Below are 22,603 nucleotides of genomic sequence, written 5' to 3'. Positions count from 1 at the left end.
TACAGTGTCATTAAATAACTAAGTAAAATATAATGTGAATATTTCACTACAGGTTTTAACACCACAACAAATGTCGTCGTCCTTGCAGCAACAAACAGAATAGATATCCTGGATAAAGCTTTACTTCGCCCAGGAAGATTTGACAGACAAATCTATGTGCCAGCACCAGACATTAAAGGTAGAGCATCTATCTTCAAGGTGCATCTACAGCCATTGAAAACTGCGTTGGATAAACTGGATCTGGCAAGAAAGATGGCAGCACTTACTCCTGGATTTACAGGTATGCATACTTAGAAGTTCCAGGACACGAATCAAAAGGGAAAAGTTCTTTCATATGTCAATTGAGGAAGAAAGAAGTTACTTCTGTCACTGTTCTTACATGACCTTCTCTCCATCTATGAACCCTGCCCAAATTGTACAGTGAATCTTGGCGAATGTTCCCGATCTTTCTGTTGGCCAACCAGGAGCAGATCCCCTCCGCTACTTGCATCTGCGAACTCACACCACTGAATTTTGCTTCTGTTCTACTCACAGTTGACTGAGAAGTAGGTAACCGATTTGGTTGAGTTTCATTAAAAAGCGATAGCAATTTCTTATCATCTTCAGAATCTCAGTTTTCTCATTTTCTGTTAACATCTTGTTTTATGTTGATTTCATCAATAAAACTGCTTTCATAACACAAGGAGTTGGTTCAGATGGTAGCGATTGTGACTCGTATTTGGGAGGTCCCAGGTTCAAACCCTGTGGCCGGCCAATCTGACAGGGCTTTTTCATGGTTTACCTCAGTCACAAAGGCAAATGCCGGGTTGGAAATTTACATACTATGATTCATCACCACCTCGGTCACAATATCATAAACATTAATCAAATCTAAAATCAGTTACACGAACACAAGCCATCTACAGAGCGATCAGTTTTGCTTATGAGCGAGCGAGTGCACCGCTCGTTAACCAGTTAGCCAGGTCTCCGTGATTAGCGGGAGGGTAAAACAAACCAACCATACAACAGTAAGGAATTTAAGAGGTTCATTACTTACCAAATTATCAAATGAGTTGTTGAAACTACCCACCTTCATTCTCCACACATTTTTCGCAACTCTTTAGAAAATTATTTATCACGTACGGACTCACCTGGCTGAAGAGCATGTGCCACAGTTATTGTATATGGCTGGAAGTGGAATAATGTAGTAGCCTTTTGCACATACCCATATGAAAGTCCCACTCGTTGTACAAGATGACGGAGATATTTTCTAGCAGAATTTTCTAAACGATTATGAATGTCATCTAAACTTTCTTCAGTAAGAATCCTACGCTGCTTTTTTGGTTTCTTATGCTGGATACTTCCAGTTTGCTGAAATTTGTGATAGAGATTATGGACTGTTTTACAATGATAGAGATTATGGTAATCTTTCTTGAAACCATCTTGGAGCTTCACGAGCTGACTGAGTTAACACATATGAATCGTAAATAAAGACAGTAAACTTACAAGTCATGATACACTTTATGTATACTGTCGAATTAAGAAACGAACAACACAACACACACTCAGGAACAGTTGCATTGCGACATTCAGCAAGGTCAACAAGTAAGCAAACAGTCTTTCTAGTCCTTCCAGTGCATGGCAAACAAGTAGGGGCTTGCTCATAGAAAAAATCCTGTGCTGCGGGGGAAAGCGTAACTGGTCACACTGTACAGCATACAATAGAAAGAGGAACTCAACAATAGTAACAATGGCCTACTGGTATACCCACAGATCCTAAAAAGCAATATGACCACAGATGTTAAAACGTGTATATATATTTAAAAAAAAAACTAACAATAAAATTGTTACCGTAGTTAATCATAATCATAGTACTTATTTACTTACTGGCTTTTAAGGAACCAGGAGGTTCATTGCCACCCTCACATAAGCTCGCCATCGGTCCCTATCCTGAGCAAGATTAATCCAGTCTCTATCATTATATCCCACCTCACTTAAATCCATTTTAATATTATCTTCCCATTTACGTCTCGGTCTCCCCAAAGGTATTTTTTCCTCTAGCCTCCCAACTAACACTCTATATGCATTTCTGCATTCGCCCATACGTGCTACATGCCCTGCCCATCTCAAACGTCTGGATTTAATGTTCCTAATTATGTCAGGTGAGGAATACAATGCGTGCAGTTCTGTGTTGTGTAACTTTCTCCATTCTCCTGTAACTTCATCCCTCTTAGCCCCAAATATTTTCCTAAGCACCTTATTCTCAAATATCCTTAACCTATGTTCCTCTCTTAAAGTGAGAGTCCAAGTTTCACAACCATAAAGAACAACCGGTAATATAACTGTGTTATAAATTCTAACTTTCAGATTTTTTTACATCAGACTGGATAATAAAATGAAAGAGTGATGGAACGGAGAAAAATTCTCTCCGGCGCCGGGATTTGAACCCGGGTTTTCAGCTCTACGTCCTGATGCTTTATCCACTAAGCCACGCCAGATACAACCCCGACGCCGGTTAGAATCGTCTCAGATTAAGCTCCATCTCTTGGGTTCCCTCTAGTGGCCGCCCTCTCCACTACGTCATAGATATCCATGAACGCAGGACCGAAGTCCATACATGTGTTGAGGTGCACTCGAATGAGTGACTGGTTGGCCGGGATCCGACGGTATGGGCCGTCTTAAATCACGAAGTGATTTATTACGCATATCATATATATTTTGATGTACCGAAGTACATATGATATTTCCATGCAGATATTCTGCGTCATCATATGAAGACGGCGCCCATACCGTCGGATCCCGGCCAACCAGTCACTCATTCGAGTGCACCTCAACACATGTATGGACTTCGGTCCTGCGTTCCTGGATATCTATGACGTAGTGGAGAGGGCGGCCACTAGAGGGAACCCAAGAGATGGAGCTTAATCTGAGACGATTCTAACCGGCGTCGGGGTTGTATCCGGCGTGGCTTAGTGGATAAAGCATCAGCACGTAGAGCTGAAAACCCGGGTTCAAATCCTGGCGCCGGAGAGAATTTTTCTCCGTTCCATCACTCTTTCATCATATGATGACGCAGAATATCTGCATGGAAATATCATATGTACTTCGGTACATCAAAATATATATGGATAATGAAAGCTTTCATAATCATAGTATCTCCGTATAAAACAAATGAAGTATTGCATCATAAAAAGTAATATGCTCTTTCAGGTATTAAAAACCTGTAGGCTGTCATTTGAAAATGTTTTCGTTAATGTCATAACTCGTACAACAGCCACAAAAATATTTTATTTCCATGAAAAGTTTCTTTCTAAATACAAGATTTGACATGTCTGAGCTTTTTGTCTCAAATTCCGTTATTCAGTAATTTTAATTACAATTACGCATTACTTTTAAAAATTCCTTTATATCAATAGCGGAACACAATACAGAATGTATATGAAGTGAAGTGTTTTTTTTTATATAAACGGTGTTGATACTATTTGGGATTTATTAAACAGGTGCTGACATAGCCAATGTATGTAATGAGGCTGCTCTCATTGCTGCTCGAGACTTGAGTGACTCGATAAATATGAAAAACTTCGAACAGGCTATTGAAAGAGTTGTGGCTGGCATGGAAAAGAAGACGAATGTCTTGCAGCCTGAGGAGAAGAAGACTGTAGCATACCATGAAGCTGGTCATGCTGTAGCAGGATGGTTTCTGCAGTATGCAGATCCTCTATTGAAGGTTGGTGCTACTTATTCCAGAACAGATTCAAGTACACCTAGGTTACAGGCATATATGGTAGAGCTCTGCATGGGCTCGGAAGGCCACGGGCCTAGACCTGACCCAACCCATGACCGGGCTCAGGTTGAAATTCACTTATGCTTGTTGGGTTTGGGCCAGGCGCTGCACTGTGCACTGCTATTTCCACTCTACTTCCTCCATATGGAAAGATAAACTCATAGACGACATACTCATACTATACAAAGGGAACAAACGACAAAGACACAAACTACACCAACACATAAACTAAATACACCCAAAACTCCAATACACACTGGAACTTGAAAACAATAACTCCATAAATTTCCTAGACATCACCATAACAAAAGTTGACAACAAACACACCTTCAAAATATACAGAAAACCAACCACCACACACATACACAACACATCTAATCACCCCACACAACACAAACATGCTGCATTCAGGACAATGGTACACAGATTACTCAACATACCCATGAGCCAACAACACTACAATGAAGAAGTGAACACAATCAAATACATAGCACAAGAAAATGGTTACAACCCAAACCTAATAGACAACATCATAAGGAAGACAAAACAAAAACTCAACAAACACAAAAACACACATAACACAACACAAACACAAGAATATAAGAAATACATCACACTAACATATGAAAACAAAAACACACACAAGATCGCATTCTCATTCAGAAAACAGAAATACAACATAGCATACAGAACAGAAAACACTACAAAGACATCTCAACACACAAACAACACAAACAAATAAATACAACCACACAGGCGTATACAAACTCACATGCAATAGTTGCGACAGTTTCTACATTGGACAGACAGGCAGATCATTCCAAACTCGATACAAAGAACACATTAAAGCAATAACCAGAGGACACAATACATCTGCATATGCCGAACACATAACTAATGCCAACCACACATACAATAACATAAATACAGACATGGAAATCCTACACATACAACTCAAAAACCAAAAACTCAACACACTAGAACAATATGGAATATACAGACACACTATAACATACCCTGATCAAATTCTCAACACACAGATCAATTTCAGAACACACACACTATTTGACACAACTCTTCATCACATGAACGCACCCACACAACAGGCAGCGAAGTTGAGATAGCGCCGAGATCTAGTAGGCTCTGAGGATGGTGTCAAGTAACACCGAAACAGCTGTAAGCCACAGACGCTTACATAATTAACACGAGTAAGATCGCCATTTAATCAATTATTAAGATAAAATGTATTCACTGTATATATAATACAGTATATAAACACAAGTATCATCCAATGCACCCAATTTCAATTGTAATTTTTTTGTGTAATAAAATTATTTTTTTGTTTTTCAGGTTTCTATTATACCTCGTGGCAAAGGGCTGGGCTATGCCCAGTATTTACCAAAGGAACAGTATTTGTATAGCAAAGAACAGTTATTTGATCGAATGTGCATGACTTTAGGAGGCAGGGTTTCCGAAGAATTATTCTTTGGAAGGATTACAACAGGTGCACAAGATGACTTGAAAAAAGTTACACAGAGTGCATATGCGCAGGTTAGTTTATGAAGAATTATTATATGTTAGACATCTGAAGGGCTGTTACAGATTTTTTAACCTAATCATAACTTGAATCACAACGTAAAAATTATCCAGTTAAAATTAAAATATGAGTAATTTAAAATGTTACAGATGGATTTCTTTTTTTCTATAGAATCTATGCGAGAGTCATTCCAGAAGCACACACCATATTTTTTCATTTAAATACTTGTACATTTTATTTTACAGCTTTGCTGTTTGAACAATATCAAGATACACAAAAGATTTATTTACTGCATCACATTACTTTTGGAGTATCCTTGAAATACAAAGAAAATAAGATACTTACTTACAAATGGCTTTTAAGAACCTGGAGGTTCATTGCCACCCTCACATGAGTCTGCCATCGGTCCCTATCCTGAGCAAGATTAAGCCACCTCCCTCAAATCCATTTTAATATTATCCTCCCATCTATGTCTCGGCCTCTCTAAAGGTCTTTTACCCTCCGTTCTTTACCCTCCATTTCATTTCTGGATTCGCCCATACGTGCTACATGCCCTGCCCATCTCAAACGTCTGGATTTAATGTTCCTAATTATGTCAGGTGAAGAATACAATGTGTGCAGTTCTATGTTGTGTAACATTCTCCATTCTCCTGTAACTTCATCCCTCTTAGCCCCAAATATTTTCCTCAGCACCTTATTCTCGAACATCCTTAGCCTCTGTTCTTCTCTCAAAGTGAGAGTTCAAGTTTTACAACCATACAGAACAACCGGTAATATAACTGGTTTATAAATTCTAAGTTTCAGTTTTTTAGAAAGCAGATTGGATGACAAAAGCTTCTTAACCGAATAATAACAGCCATTTTCCATATTTATTCTGAGTTTAATTTGCTTCCGAGTTTCATTTGTTTGTTACTGTTCCTCCACCTCTTCAAAGAATAAATTTCCATTTTTTACATTTCCATTTCGTACTATGTTCTGGTCACAGGACATAATCATATACTTTGTCTTTTCGGGATTTATTTCCAAATCTATCTCTTTACTTGTTTCAAGTAAAATTCCCTTGTTTTCACTAGTAGTTTGTGGATTTTCTCCTAACATATCCACGTCATCTGCATAGACAAGCAGCTGAAACCCGTTAAATTTCAAACCCTGTCTGTTATCTTGGACTTTCCTAATGGCATATACTAGAGCAAAGTTGAAAAGTAAAGGTGATAGTGCATCTCCTTGCTTTAGCCTGCAGTGAATTGGAAAAGCATGAGATAGAAACTGGCCTATATGGACTCTGTTGTACGTTGAAAACAAAATATTTTTATATTTAACAGAAATAAACGTTTTGAGATTCTTTGAATATGTTTTGATAACACTTTACAGAATGATGTTTGTACATGTGTGCTCGCGTATGTGACAGAGAACGTGAATTAAAAGCTGTAGATTATTACAAATGAATTCTTTTTATTTCTAGATTGTTCACTATGGTATGAATGACAAGGTTGGCAATGTTAGTTTCGACATGCCCCAACCCGGTGAAATGGTCCTAGAAAAACCATATTCAGAGAGGACGGCACAAATAATAGATTCAGAAGTGCGTGAACTCATACAGCGGGCACATACACACACTACCAACTTGCTTACACAACACAAGGAGAATGTCAAGAAAGTAAGTAGAGTGTTCTTAACATTGTTCTTTTGCAACATCTGATGTTTAAATAACTCCTATTCTCTTGATCGCAGGCTTAATGATATCATGTCGAAACCTCTCCTCAAGCTGCATGTATAGATCTCCACTGCAGACAGACGAATGTAAAAAAAATAGCTGCTTGTACTAACCGTCGTCATCATCATCATCATCATCATCATATCCGTCACGTATTAGACCCTACAGGATCTGTTACGGTCTCATGCCAGCGCTTTCGTGGTCTTCCCAATTTTCTCTTTCCTCATGGTACATAAGTAAGAATCTGTTTAGGCCCTCTAGTGCGATCCATCCTTTCGACATGTTTTTTCCACTGAAGTCGATATTGTTGAACAAAATTAACTATAGGATCTATTTTTAGTTCCTGCAATATGTCCACATTTTTACAGTGTTCCAGCAAAGAGCATCCCGCTGTTCGTCTCATGAACTTCATTTCCGCTGTCGTCAGCCTTTGCTCATCAGCTTTTCTGATTGTCCATGCCTCGCTACCGGAAGTGAGGACCGGTCGAGCTAGTGTTTTATATACCTTTAGCCTTGTATGTTTCTGAACATGGGATGATTTGAAGACGGTGTTAATTACGCCAGTGATTGTACTAACCGTGAAGTTGCGAAATTAAAGCTTAATGAAAGATCGAACTACCAAATAGCCCACAGCCTTGATAGATAGTGCTCACTCAGCTGGCATTTTAAAATTTCTTTTCAGAACGAAAAGTTACATTTATTTGGATTAAATTTCTGCACATTTAAAGAACAAAACTAACATTCTTTCTATCATTTGTTATCATAATACCCTACCCCTGCTATGGTTGAGTGGTCAGACCTCTGACCTGTCACGCAGGCGGCTTGGGTTCGAGTCCTGGTCAGGTCTGGAATTTTTTATTGAAAAATCCATAGTGATACTTGTGGCGGCCAAGGTCGCAGTTGGGGTTTTTCTCGGGGTTCTCCCATTTTTCCCCATATTAGGCATTTACATCATTCCATCATCATTTCTCCATTTCGTCATCATTCCATAGCATTCCCTGATCGCCGGCTGGTGATGCACAGAGGGGCTGGCCTAGGGATGAGGAGCATTGCCTACTCAACACCTGGATACGCAGCGAACCTTAGTGCAGTCAGCCCGTGTGGATTTGAGAATGTGCCTAGCTTGAGGGTTAGCACAATATACTGTAACAGGTCACAGATCTGGGCTATAGTGCCCCTCTCCCGTAAATTCAATTTAATTCAATTTGTCATAATACCCTGCTCCCTTAAATGGAACATTTTGTGAATTAAATGAATGGCTTTCCCAAAACACACTATGACATGTTTAATATAAAACAATTTTTATCTTGAAAAGAAAGCAAAAACAAGCAAAATTGTATTAAAGTTTTTTGTTTGAAATATCTCAAAGAATAACCCTTTGAAATTAGTGATATTACTTACAGTTCACCCTATATACAGCAGTATTGCATGGTTGGAATATTATTTAATGTAATTATGTTTTTTTAAATTTAGTCGAACTGTAGATGCTATCACAATATGATGTATAATCTTTTCGCTGTAAGAAAAATCCTAATGTAAACAATAGCACGTGACTGAAGTGAGGCTTCATTGGCCACTGTTTGGCGCCATAGATTCTCAGTATGTGTTCCAGCCTACTGTTGTAATTCTGTTTCATGTTAAACATTTCCCGTTACTCATCATGTAGGCCTAACCTCACTACTATGCATTCGTTTGCTTAGGAAAAATTTATTTTATAATTACTGTAATTAAATTATTTTTAAGCCTTACGGCTTCACAATGGACAGTTGAGGATACAAAAGCCATACTTTAGTACCACGTGCTTACGTGAACAACTACGAGCTCACGTGACGCCAGCTTGTTACAAGAACAGACTACTTCGGTATTACTGTTGGTATTCATCCGCGTTCATAGTACATAACAAAATATAAAAGTAGCTTTTCTTTTACATAGCGTTTTACATATGAGTAAAGTTAAATGTTTCACCTTATTTAACAACTAGAATTCAATGTTTTATTTTCAAATAATACAAGATTGTGGTTTCCAAATACGAACTATATTTTCTTGCGTCATGTGAGTGTTTCGACTGGGAGCCAATCACGGGTATGACAACAACGTGCTTATGTTTACATTAGGATTTTTCTTACAGCGAAAACAGTATAGGAGCTAGATTGTTGTGGAATATGTGAAAATATGTTTTTTTTTTTTTGGTACTTTTGTTTTGATCCACTTTGTTCTGTTCAATTCTTTTCTATTATATTTTGTTCCATTATGCTCTGTCCCATTTTGTTATCTTCTATTCAAGGTTGCAGAACGTTTGCTGAAACAAGAGATTTTAAGTCGTGATGATATGATTGAGCTGCTGGGACAAAGACCATTTCCAGAAAAGTCAACTTATGAAGAATTTGTGGAAGGCACTGGTTCATTTGAGGAGGATACTAGCCTACCCGAGGGACTGAAAGAGTGGAACCAACCCAGGGACCAGCAAGGTGGTTGCAAAGAGGAGGGCAGTGCAGCTAGTGAAGCACGCAACCGCAAGGCAGACACACCAGCTCCATGAAAAAGTAAGCTGCGGAGCCATCCCATGCTGTATTCCGCTGTTACAGTATAGTTGTCTTCAAATATTTAATTTAACTGAAAATAGCAAGGATTGAAAATTTTCGTAAAAAGTACACACTTTCAGCAGTTGCAATAAAAGACTGTTTTATGTATGCTTTTCTATCTGAAGTCTTGCACTCATTTCTTCTAATCCGTAGGACAAGGTAAATACATACAGTAAACTTGGTTATGTCATCCAATGGACCAGAAAAATTGTGTTACAAATTAGTGTTGTTTTAATAACAAATATATGTACAGTAAAACTTCTTTTATACGTTTTTTTCTCTGAATTCCAGGCAAAATTCTTTTACTTTCCATGTTTTTTATTTTGTTTATTCCTTTTTTACACTTATACAACTGTATTTTAAACCCCAGGAGATACGAAATGACATGTATTCTAAATCAATTTTGCTCGAAATTAGGTGTGCCGTGAAAAATATAAGATAAAATTGTTAAGCTGTGGCCCACTTTGAAATTCGTGTTTTCTTCCATCAATCTTGTATTTTAATGATGCTTTTACTGCTTTAGAAACAGTGAAACATTTTGTAACACATCATGATTTAATTGAACAAATTATGAAACGATTATCACATTTTGAGGGCATGGTTTATTATTCCATAGGAGCAAGCAGTTCAAAATAACTGATTTTTTGTAAAATAATTACATGTTATTAAGTGCAGATCACACTAGAAAAATATGGTAAGTCAATGCTGTAAAATTTTCTGGATTGGAGTTTGAAATATAATAGATCAGCCAGCTTTGGCTTTAAGCAGCTAAGATTTCCTACAAATAATAATATTACATTCTTGAAGAATTTGTGTTATAAAGTTGAATATTGTGTTACAGACTCAGGCTTACTGTGAAGATCTAAATTTTTCTTGTGAAAATTTTACTAAACTGACTTAACTTGTTCTTCCCATAGAGTCTTTAAATGCTATTTCACATGTTATTAAATGCCATTTCAGTTACACATTTTTTTCCTTCAGATTTCCTACAAATAATAATATTATATTCTTAAAGAATTTGTGTTATAAAGTTGAATATTGTGGTATGGACTCAGGCTTAACTGTGAAGATCTAAATTTCTCTTGTGAAAATTTTAGTAAATTGACTTGACTTATTCATCCCATAGAGTCTTTAAATGCTATTTCAGATATTATTAAATGCCATTTCAGTTACACGTTTTTTAGACCCCATAAAAACTTATAAATAAAGTTTTACTGTATTATGGTGTCAATGAAGGGAGGTGAGGAATGATATCATTTTGACAACTAGATTAGGCCTGTATCACAGTTCTTACATTTTTACTCTATGTATTTTATTTAAATTGCAATACATTAGACATTATTTAATTTTACATTTTATTCTTTTTTTAAAATGTTGTAGGTACTCGTCAAACTATGTCAATTAGAAGTACAATAATCACTCCTTTTCTTCTGCCTTTTGCTGCTTACCCAAAAGTTTTAGTGTAATTGAACTGTGTAGCAACTACAATAAACTACCAGCAACTATAACAAACATTTAAGAAAGAGGAAACTGAAAAGAGAAATAATACTATACACCAGGACTTCTACACAGCAATCACTAGCAAAAGCTCAGACTCAATCACTAGGCTAGCCATGTACAGTTTTCACCATAAAATATGTATACTATACCCAAAGTGTACTTGCTTTGTCACCTTCTGTATTACAATCATCCACGTCATCAGTGTTGATGTCCATGTTATTTTCGCTCTCATTGCCATTCTTGTTATCATTTCCATCATTATCATTCACGTTATCTTCATTTCTATCATCATCTAGTTTGAATTTGCCAGAGGACAACTTTGTAGAGGGATGACACTTCAGTGCATCTAATTCTGAATCCGAATATCTGTACCACTTTCCACCATTTAACTTGTCCTCAAAACTCTCCAGATTTGAACCCTATTGAGCAACTGTGGGGGCTGTCCACGCTTGTGTAAAATTCTGCAAAGCAAATCATATTTTTAAAAATGAATAATTTTTATAATTGTCCCTTTCTGTTTGATGGCAGCTATGAACATGCAACTACATTCTACATGTAAAGTATTTGGGAAAATTGCTTACTATCACAGTAGATGCTAAAAATTTTTTAATCCAATGCCACCAGGTTGTCTTTTCGACATTTCTGGTCTTCTCTCCTGGCCGTGGCTTAGTTGTAACTCACTTCTGAGGTTGGGGCGCCTGGAAGGCGGAGTTACATTACCCCGATGATATGATAGGATGATTATTATTATGTGGTGCCAGGAGAGGTCTTAAATCTAAACTTAACCTAAATCCCAGACCATGGACGAACACAGGAATAATCCCCTTTAAGGAAAAATTCCTGTGCTCTAACCGGGAATCGAACCCGGGACCTCATGAACTATAGCCAGAAGCTCTGACCACTAGACCATGAGGCTGGTCAGATGCTAAAAATGGCCTCTATCTTCCTGTAGACACATCCGTACCTGTCACTCCGTGTTTCTAACAACCTGCTGTGATATGTCTTGGTCAATGCCGTTGGTTTTGGTGATGTTGGTCTTCAAATCGTCATTTATTTGTGGTCGATTTCGATAAACTTTATCTTTAATGTAACCCCACAAGAGGTAATCTGAAAACATTAGGTCTGGTGATCTGGATGGCCACAAATTCTTAAAATTACTCAGTCGTCAAAGAAACTTCTGATTAGCACGAGAGACTCTGCTGATCTGTGACAAGTTGCGTCATCTTGTTAAATATAACCTAGAGTCAGTTTAGTGTTATCCATTTTCTCAACTAATTCCTCTAAAATACGTTTTACTGGTCTATGTCCATCTTGATCGAGAAAAAAATGACTCCATTATGTTGTTGTTTAGTCAACTGTCCGAAGATAGGTCTGAACCTCACAAGTGATACCAACAAGGCACTACTTATGAGGCAACTAGGTCAGGAGATAATGGGGTAGGGTGACCAGTTCCTTTTCCCCTCCCTTGCATACATCGCTGACTAGCTATACGAGTCAGACTTCAGATGCATACAAACAATTGTTTTTCCTCTGACACACATCGTCAAGTAGGATGTACTGCCTGATAATTAATAGAGACTCCACAACTGCAAACCAAATGCTAATTTTATGCACTCTGTGTGGTTTGTGTGAGGCCCAAATGCGTGTGTTTTGTGAATCCAGATATTCAGACAGGTGGAACCAAGCCTCGTTTGTCAACCACGTGATGTTTAGAATGTCAGGTAGCCACACAATTAAACCCAAGATTCACGTGCAGTAGCGTACTCGTTTCTCCTTATCTGACACCTGCAACTAATGATTAGCAGTAATCCTGTATAGCTTCAGTTTTGCTCCCTTTGCCACTCTTTGACATGTGGAGTAGGAATACCCCATCTCCTGAAACAAACGACGTGATGATGACACATCATCTGCTGCATTTGCCAAACCAGCTGTGCATTGCTTGCCAGTCTCTTTCAACAGAGATCCTTTTGTTTCCAACTTCATCACTAAGGCCAGTACTGTCTTTCTTCTGGAAGTTATGCTACATACCATACTTTATCTGGAATGCCCTTCGTATGGTAATGATGGAGTAATTCTTCATTAATAGCACATGCTGAGGTAACATGTATGGTGTCTTCACTATTGCAGACTGTAACAAATAGAGCCCGGATTTTATGTAATATGAAAGTGAGAAACAGGAAAAGCAGGATACACTAAATGGGATCATAAAAGAAGAAATGAAGACCTCCTACAAGAACCGGCAATGGAATCTGTACTGCAGGACAACTGGCTTCACTATGTCAACCATATGCCTAGAACAAGGATTCCTCGAGCGATCTTGAACTACAGACCAACAGACAAAAGATCACTGGGTGTCCCTGTGAAGAGATGGCGGGAAAACTTTTGTAGACAGAACAGTCCTTCTAGAACTATCAGCAGTTAGGAAGATGATGATGATTAAAGAAATATATACATAAATAAGGAAGTTGAAGACTACTTTGTTGAAGTATAAGTTTGTACTTACAGACATGGATTGATTGCTGCAACATATTATCATCAACATATTGTTTACTATAGTCCCGTCACTCTAATTTCTGGCAGCCAATCACGTTGCAGGTTGGCTACATTTAAACGTGTGTGTCTTGTGATTCGCTGATGAAGATGTTAAGCATTTCCTAAGGCTGGATAAATACTTAATATATAATCGCCCGCCATTTTGGCTCTTTCGTTGGCATTCGCAGAAAGCACACGAGAACATTATTTGCCGTTCAATTATTTGCTGAATTACAGTGCATTTGATTTATTATCATAGGAGCTACGACATGATAATGTTTAACGGTGTGGCAAATAGATCCCTCGTCTGGTAGCTTGTCAACGAAAGAACAAAAATGGCGAACGATACTACGTACCTAGACTTTATAGAGCCTTGACTTCCTAAGACATAGGCAAAGAGGAGGAGTCACGCCGGGAATAACAGCGTCGTGACTATACAAAGAATTTCTGTTAAGATGGTATGCAAGTGTTATGTAGCAGGACAAGTATAGGTTTTAAATGTTTTAATTTTGTTTATAGTACTTCCTTGTTTATTTTTATACTAGTTAAACACCTCTTCTCCCTTTAAAGTAATGTCATACATATAAGAAATGTATTGTTAAGGTTTCAAAATGTAAGATGTTTCCATTTTCAACTTATAGTAATCTTTATAAAACAGGTGGGATCTGCAGGTCCATGGTAACCTCTGTGGTGCTCTACGTTTCATGATGCCTTGCTCTGCCTGTTGAGAAAATTTGTTGGCATTTGGAGGGGAAAATGAAGTGTAGTGTAGCCTTACGTGGTGGTTGAATGTAGTCCAGATCCATTGTACACTTGCGTCTGTAAGTATTGTATATTTTTAGGATTTTTTTTTCTGTAAAAATGAATAATTGTCTATGTCTTAACTTTCATTTCTATGTCAGATAATAAAGATATGACATACAAATCACTTGTGTACCACATATATCTTCTCTTTTCAATTCTGTACCATCATTCCTAGGGTGATATGGAATATAAGCATTGCACAATAAGTTATGGCTTATGAGTTGAGGAATTGTATTTAATTTAATCTTATTTTATTACATTCCACTAACTTTCGGGGGAAATTACATAATAGTTGTTTCAAGTAGTTCTCAAAAATTGATTTATCAAGTAATGCATGAAATGGAAGAGATGAAATGAGGGGCTTAGAACAAAAAGCAGGTAAGTGACATTATTAAAAAAATGAGGTAAGTGCGTGTTGTGATAGCCCAAAAGGACGTTTCTTTGGGATAAAATCAGGTAAGTGATCACACTGTGCAGTGCTGCTATATGGGCATCATTTCACCAAACTAGTGTATAATACTCCATTGCATGTATAACTTTAACTGTAATTTTCTCAAAACTAGGTTTCCGTCACTTACCTGCTTTTTGTTCTAAGCCCCTCAAATGGTAATATGAAGAGACTTGTATTATGGCATAAACTGATACAACATAATTCAACAGTAAAAATTAAATCAAAATCGTCATGTAATCTTTCCCGAAGAAAGGTTGGGCCGATGTTTCATGCATTCATAGGATTTGCTTAATTCTTCTATTTTTTTTTATTTTATTTTATTTTATTATCTTCCCCTTCTCCCCCCAATGGCAGGTACTCAACTGTCATCATTTGCTGCTGGAGCATGTACTCAGGGAGGAGGTCTACAGCAGGCCGGTATGATGGTTATGATGTTAATAGAGCAATGTTCCGCAACCGGTGTGTCTTCACAAGATGAAAGGTGTGACGCGAAAATTAATTGAAATTAAAATGGTGTGTTGACAAAACACGCCCAATCCCCAAGTGTGTTGTGTAATGCTATGGTTCCCAGTAAATTGAAACGACATTTGGTAACAAAACATTCTTTTCTGTCAAACAAAGATGTAGCCTATATTATTATCGTCGGTTGTTGGAACAAAATAAAAAAACAAGTGACGCTCATGACAATGTCGGTATAGATTTCACAAAAAGTACAGGAAGCTAGCTATAAGGTAGCCGAACTTATTGTAAAGGCCAAAAAATAGTAATATGCGTTACAAGAGCGGTATGTTGAAGTTTTCATGTTCGAGGAAAAGTTTGAAAAACCGAAATGTAATTGAGCTTTTTTAATTTATTTTGTGCAAAGATCGTTTATTACATACCTGAAAGAGGAATTTCTAATTAGTTGCAATGAAATCTCTATCTTGGTTTCTGTTCAATGACGGCAAATTTGCAAAACAAAAGTATCTATCTTCAACATTGTTGCTTTAAAATGTTTTCTGTGTTTACTATACTCCAGCAGGCCATGATATACTTCTGTCTTTTTTTTCCCCCAGTCTATGGAATCTTTTTGATTTTTTCACGGCTTCCTTAATGTTACTTGCATCACGAATGCAGTAACTTTAGTGGAGTTGTAGAGTTTATTTAATTTTTGCAAATATTTAAAAACAGTAATTAACAGTGCAATTTAGGTGAAATTGCAGTGGTAAGTTTCCAATTTATAATTATTACTATATTGAACGTCTCTAAAAATAATATGTTAAAAGCCTAAAGCAGTAAAATCAATATGTCACTTAAGCGGTAAGAAGAGGGAAACTGTTATGTGTGTTAGGTTGGGAATACTGAATGTGGAATTTTAGACTTTCCGCGGATTGGTTTTGTGCGGAAACCAAGCAAATATGCACGATCTCGCACAAAAAAACACAATAGCTGAAACGTTAATGCCTAAAAATCGGTCGTTTGAGATGTTCTCAACTGTATGGCCCCTTGCTGACGATAATAAAGTGTTGATGGACTCAATTAAAGAACATTTAGTAATCTTACAGCAGAAGTTCAAGAATTATTTCAGAGAGAGTGTTCAAGATTTTTACTGGGTTCGTGATTCATTCATTGTGAAGTCAAAACATCTTCCGAATAATATACTCGTACAAGAGGAACTAGCAGACTTAAAAGCTGACAGAATATTGAAATTAAAACTTCTCGAAGTGCCCTTGGAAACATTTTGGTTGTCAATAAGGAGTGAATATCCGGCTATCTCTGAGATGGCAGTTAATATATTATTGCCATTTTCAGCTATATATGTTGTGAACTGGGCTTCTTGACATTAACTGAAAATTAAAACCTCAAAGAGGGAGAGACTCAAATCCATCGATGAAGAAATTAGGCTTGCACTGTTAACGATTCCGCCACAGATCAGCCACTTGTGTGCAGCTAGGCAGGCCCATTGAAGTTATTTACTTTAACATTAGTAATAAAAATACGTATTTTCTACAGTGAATTAAAATTCATAAATTCTTAATAAATGCAAGAGTCAATTTCTGTTTATAACAACTACAACAACAACAACAATAATAATATTAATAATAAATTTAATTACAACCTGGGGCCCGTTTCACAATGCTTACAAATTACAAATTAACAATTTACAAATAACAAGTAAAAGATTACGAATGCTTGTAAATTGTGTTTCACAATGCTATTTTCTTAGTTTGTAAAGTCTGACGAACTTTACAAAATCTGCTAAAGAAATTTACAAATACGCATTATTGGTTACACAATATCGCCAACGACAGTTTACAAAAATCGCTAAGGAACAGAGCTAAAGTCACTGTATTTTTACTACTATCGATACATATGTTTATATTTTGTACTAAAATAGATTATTCTAAGCTTGCTGATTCATATTTCACCAACAGAAAATATATAGTATTGTTTAAAAAAAATTAAAAGTATTTAGATTTTTATATATTGGCGACAATGGAGTTTCATGTGATGTGATTGGTCGAGTATACCAATACGTCTATTACTTAAATGACCAAAGTTAGCACAAGATTCAGTCAAATAAGTAAATAACAGATTTGGTCTACGTACAAATATGCAATTGATAAAATAATTACGATGTCTAACCACAAAATCAGGTTAATTTTTTGTGTTGATCCATCAGTATTTATTAATGTTTCATCCCTAACCACACAAACATTAGTGATCCCATCAGCAGCATAAAAATTCTGTGCTATAGTAAATAACATTTTGGTGCTCAAAAAACTGCCCCGAATTTAACTCTTTTAACAACATCAACTACCCTGTGCGCACTTTTGCACATTGATATCTTAGAAATTCCGTGCTTATCTGCTAACCCACGGAACTGACTGCATCCAATGCAAAACAATACAGTTCTCGCTTTGAGGTTAGGGCATTACTTTTCTCTTTTGGATGTTGGATATATGATGTCCCATATCTTGTAGGAGAGATTCCAGCGAAACGGGACTCGAAACGATTTCAGAATACTGTGTAAGTGGTGTCGCTATTGCATTATTGAATTATTTATTTTTGGTGCAGGGAACTTCTTTATTAAGTGCGAGTATTTATTAAATACAATCTTTGTATATAAATACTTACGCGGTATTCTGAAGTATAGCGCGGGACTCATTCGAAACCTTTCATTAAATTTATACAATGATACGAACGTGCTATTAATTCTTGGCCGGAGAATTTTACGTATACGTCTTCGTTTGATTAGGTGTAAATTCAATATCTTCGTCTGAGTCACTAGAACTCCTTAATAACATCAAAACTGCTTTAGTTTAATTCTTAACATTATCCAGTTACTCAAAAATTAATTTAATAAGTATTTCTTTATTGTATTTATTCATAATTTGTTGCAATATCAAACTTTACACATCTCAGAGGTATTGTAGAAAATGTGCTAATTTTACAAGTAAAATTTACATGTTTGTAAAATTACTCATCATTGTGAAACAGATTACTTGTAAAGTGAGCAAAATTTAATTTGTAAAGATTTGATTTCCTTTGTAAAGTTCAACATTACAAACAAAGATTGTGAAACAGAAGTTTACAATTTAGAAGCAAAGTTTACAATTTACAAAGATTGTAAACATTGTGAAACAGGCCCCTGGTGGCATTGGATAAAAAAAATAATAAAAATAAATTTAATTACATTATGTAATTATATTAAGAGAGTCACATATGTTTTTCAGGGGATTAATATTTTGGTGTGCCATGTTGAATCCAGGCCCATCTAGGGTGTGCCGTGAGTATAAAAAAGTTGTGGAACACTGTAATAGAGCAATGGTTGAATGTTGGTAGGAGAAACTGGAATACCTCATAAAAAAACAACTGAACACTTAGATCCCCTGGCATTCGAATCCAGATAACCAGCATGGAAAGGTGACACTTTAGCCATTTGTCTAGTGCACAAAGAAAAAAAAAATTGATTAGGAATTAATTTTAGTGGATTTATGTTATTGTTTTTCGGACATAAATTTAAACATTTCAGATGAGCTGAATTAAAATATACAGTAGAATCCCTCGTAACCAGCACCAATGGGAACAAATTAGTTCTGGATACAAAATTACCTATTCGTATTTTATGATACCAACTGTTGAAACTGCAGCCATGAGAAGCTTACTTCTCAGTCACTTGATCATAACGAAATAATATAAAATCTGTGTGAATTTTCTTTATTAAAATAATCACACAGCACAAATAATACACTGATTTTAGGTTCGAATAATCACTGAACATAAAAGTTGGTGCGAATTTCCTAATGTGGCAACACTGATGGTCCAGGCTGTGATGCTTTGGCAGCACAGTAGATTTAACAATTTTTTCTCCCTCCCCCCTCCCCTCCAACAAAAGTGCTATTGTTTTGGTGTTTCTGATGAATTGGATGCTGGTTACGAGGAATTTTACTGTACTTAGGTTTTCTGCATAGACCTAAAACAAGTTTCCCTAAAAATAGTCCAAATTAGATACAGTAGAACTCCAATTTTAGGCAACCTCCATTTGACATTTTTTTCTGCATCTATGTTAAATTTTCACAGTCCTAACAAATTATTACATATGATTAATGTATTTTTACATTCAATTTATAGTTATTCTGTTTGCTGTTAAACCCATATTTTACATTAAAAGGTGTACTTGAATAATTTTTTTAATCTCATCTAATGCATTTCAATTCAGCACATGAAATACTAATTTTTTAAAGAGTCAAGTGTTTGAAATGCTTCTGCCTTGCCGCTGTGTCCCTATGTAACCAGACCCAGACATACAGCTCCTAGGCCAGGGCTGGGCATCAGGAGCAGAATCAGACTCTAAACGGGGACGCTTAATATTCATCCGTCTCTGAATCAACGCTGCGCGGTGTTCGGCAGGGAAGAAAGGGGATGAAGAGAAATCATATGGCTCCCCGTGAGAGAGTAGAATCTGCTCTTGCTGCCCGGCTCTGCCTTAGGTAGTTACCAGAGTCGGGTGCCCTTTTTTGTAATGCAGCAAAAACAAACTTTACTTTTATTTTATATTTGTTGAACTTACTTTGACTTTAGAAAATAGACCAGCACACTTAGAAATGAAATAGGTAAGTACGAACTATACTTTTTTTACACATAATTTTTACATTTATAATTACAAGATTACATTGCCATGCGACAAATTTTCTTCTCTGCAGAGGAATGGATGATCTCACTATAGTCCTCAGACTGCATTATTTCTGACTCTGTGTAGTCTACAACACAGAAAGTGAATTAAGTCTATTCTCTTCCGTAGTAAATCTTAAATAAATCTTTACTCTGTTTACTGAAAACGACAGAAATTTTAGTGTACCAAGAAATATCACATTATTATTATTATTATTATTATTATTATTATTATTATTATTACTACTACTACTACTACTACTACTACTACTACTACTACTACTACTACTACTACTACTACTACTACCACTACTACTATTGTATGGTCTTTATACTGTGGTTGGTATCTTAGGATTGTTGTCTGGGTAACGGAGACTGTGGCAGTGTTGCCAACTGTAGGATCTGGATCGTACATATACGATAATTTGGTATCATGTACGATCAAACCCACGGATAGTACGCAAAATGTACGATCATATCGTCAAATAGGAAAAAAATGTAAAAAAGAGGGGATATTTTAAAAATTGTTACAATATATCACATTTATATGCGTATACATTTCTGCAGTATTATATTTCACTTATGCATTCAAAGTAGTTTCTACGGTCTAGTATATATAGTCGCGGAGCTCAATACGTAGTAAATATGCAAACATTAGGTAGTTGCTCGCCACTAGGATCGCTAATATCGCTTCATTACAGGCAATGCAAAATAGTACCGTCACAGTCTATTGTTTCTAGCACCCTCAAAACTCAAGCTTCGTGACTATATAGTAGACTGTGGTAGTTTCTGCGTGTAGCACTTCTGCAGTACAGTCCTCTGTTACAAAACAGATTTTTCAAAACTCTATTATTACGGAAGCATGTATTATTGTAATAAGTTGGTAGTAATATTTTGGAAACACCGGAACAGAAAAAGGAAATAAACATTCGGTATGTAGGCCTACTGTGTATACAAAGGAACACGGAACAGTTTGTAATATTACTGCTTCGTGCCATTCTCATGTTTCGTGGTGGTGCACAGGTAGTAAGAAATCAGGTGTTATTGTGATAAGCTCTGACATGAAACAGCGGCAGTTGAATCAGAAGATATGATAGTGGTCCTAAGTACGCCATACTTCCAATAGGGTCATTAAAGAGGAAAGGTAAAAAATTTAGGATGTGAATTCTGAAGTCATTCTGAGTCAAAAAGTTCAAATGAATATGGATCCGTTTTCGAATGGTTACGGAGATATGGCTCTTTGATTTCACAAAAACTTCTGAGATTCCGTTGTACTAATTCGCATTTAGAGACAGATAACGGACAAATTTAAAGTTTATATTCACATATGCATACATACCTAATATTCTAGATGTAGGGGTCGATGTTTTCTCACATTTTCAAAGGTACCTCCTTCTGCTTCAATGCACTGTTGCGCTCAGGCATGAATCGCGCTCGTCGCTCGAGAGAGTTGCTCGTGGCTGTTCTTTATGCCGCATCCAAAATACGGTCGATTAGCGCCTCTCTCGTTTTCACCTTCCTTTGGTATTCCAAGTCTTTCATCCAATCCCATAGACAGTAAATACACTTCGATATGGTACCCTTCTGTTCGGAAAGCGTCGTTCATATTCAGCGACGGCACGCAAGAAACTTCCATCACAGAAACCATAAACATACACAATATCGGCGTATTCTGTAGTCGAAAATTTATAAGGCATCTTGAAAAACACAACTTAACACTTCCGATAACTGTACTTGTATAACTACTGTAATGTAGGTAGCTGACTGAACTGTGAACTAATAAGACGTGATAATGTATCTGTGTCATGCGTTGGTTCTGTGTCATTACATCAGACAGGGGCAGGCGATTGGACATTTGTAATGTCCCACCACCTGGTTTGTTTCTCTTATCAACATCGCCCACAATGCAGATTCCAATATTACGTCATTCATTGCGATCGGTGACCTTGTCTCACGTTCACACATCAGCAGCATATGGTAACGTCTGATTCACATTGGGGCGAGACATTTTACAAAAAAAAATGATCTAGCTCCGCCATCGTTCGAAAACGGACCTATGTTCATATGAACTTTTTCACTCAAAATGGCCTAAGATATCGTATTCTAAATTTTTTACCTTTCCTCGTGAATCACTCTGTGTATAATTATATTTAAATTTACGTAAAGATTGGTTGTGTGGTGTGAAACAAACTGTGAAAGGGCTAGGTGCAAGTTCTGCTGCTTACGTTGCTGCTGTTGCTGTTCCTCCTAAAGAGGAAGATTATTGTCTTCCATTTCCTAGCATTGTCATAAGGTAAGCAGAAAACAATGTGTTTAAAAACACACTGTCAAGGCGGTTTAGGTAAAAATAAGTAAAAAGACCTAGTTTTATATGTAGTGTACGATCCTCCAATGAAAAGGTTTTTTTTTTAAATAATTTCGCGGGAAAAATTGTTCCGGGGCCGGGTATCGAATCCGGGACCTTTGGTTAAACGTACCAACGCTCTCCCACTGAGCTACCCGGGAACTCTACCCGACACCGATCCAATTTTTCCTCACACAGAGTTAGTGTGCACTCAAATGTTGG

The 22,603-nt window shown here is 36.7% G+C and overlaps 1 protein-coding gene across 2 annotated transcripts in view; it reads left to right on the top strand.

The window, feature by feature from the left end:
• The window catches only part of Afg3l2 (AFG3 like matrix AAA peptidase subunit 2), a 38,877-nt gene extending 23,516 nt beyond the window's left edge, over nucleotides 1-15,361 (top strand). Inside the window, exons 10-16 of one of the 2 annotated variants that reach the window (XR_011336584.1) lie at nucleotides 53-280; nucleotides 3,480-3,706; nucleotides 5,114-5,314; nucleotides 6,763-6,957; nucleotides 9,299-9,557; nucleotides 14,287-14,449; nucleotides 15,238-15,361. Coding sequence is in view for 1 of the 2 variants with exons in the window: in XM_069849016.1 (XP_069705117.1) it covers nucleotides 53-280; nucleotides 3,480-3,706; nucleotides 5,114-5,314; nucleotides 6,763-6,957; nucleotides 9,299-9,553 (1,106 nt within the window). In the remaining variant the exon portion in view is untranslated. Of the gene's footprint in view, nucleotides 1-52; nucleotides 281-3,479; nucleotides 3,707-5,113; nucleotides 5,315-6,762; nucleotides 6,958-9,298; nucleotides 9,558-14,286; nucleotides 14,557-15,237 lie in introns of those variants that run through there. The other variant, XM_069849016.1, reaches the window with a different exon arrangement.
• Nucleotides 15,362-22,603: the final 7,242 nt, after the last annotated feature.

The sequence above is a fragment of the Periplaneta americana genome, chromosome 16 (genome assembly GCF_040183065.1).
Source record: "Periplaneta americana isolate PAMFEO1 chromosome 16, P.americana_PAMFEO1_priV1, whole genome shotgun sequence".
Taxonomy (NCBI): domain Eukaryota; kingdom Metazoa; phylum Arthropoda; class Insecta; order Blattodea; family Blattidae; genus Periplaneta; species Periplaneta americana.
The sequence above is the reverse complement of the archived record's forward strand: the minus strand, read 5'-3'. Positions and strand labels throughout refer to the sequence as shown.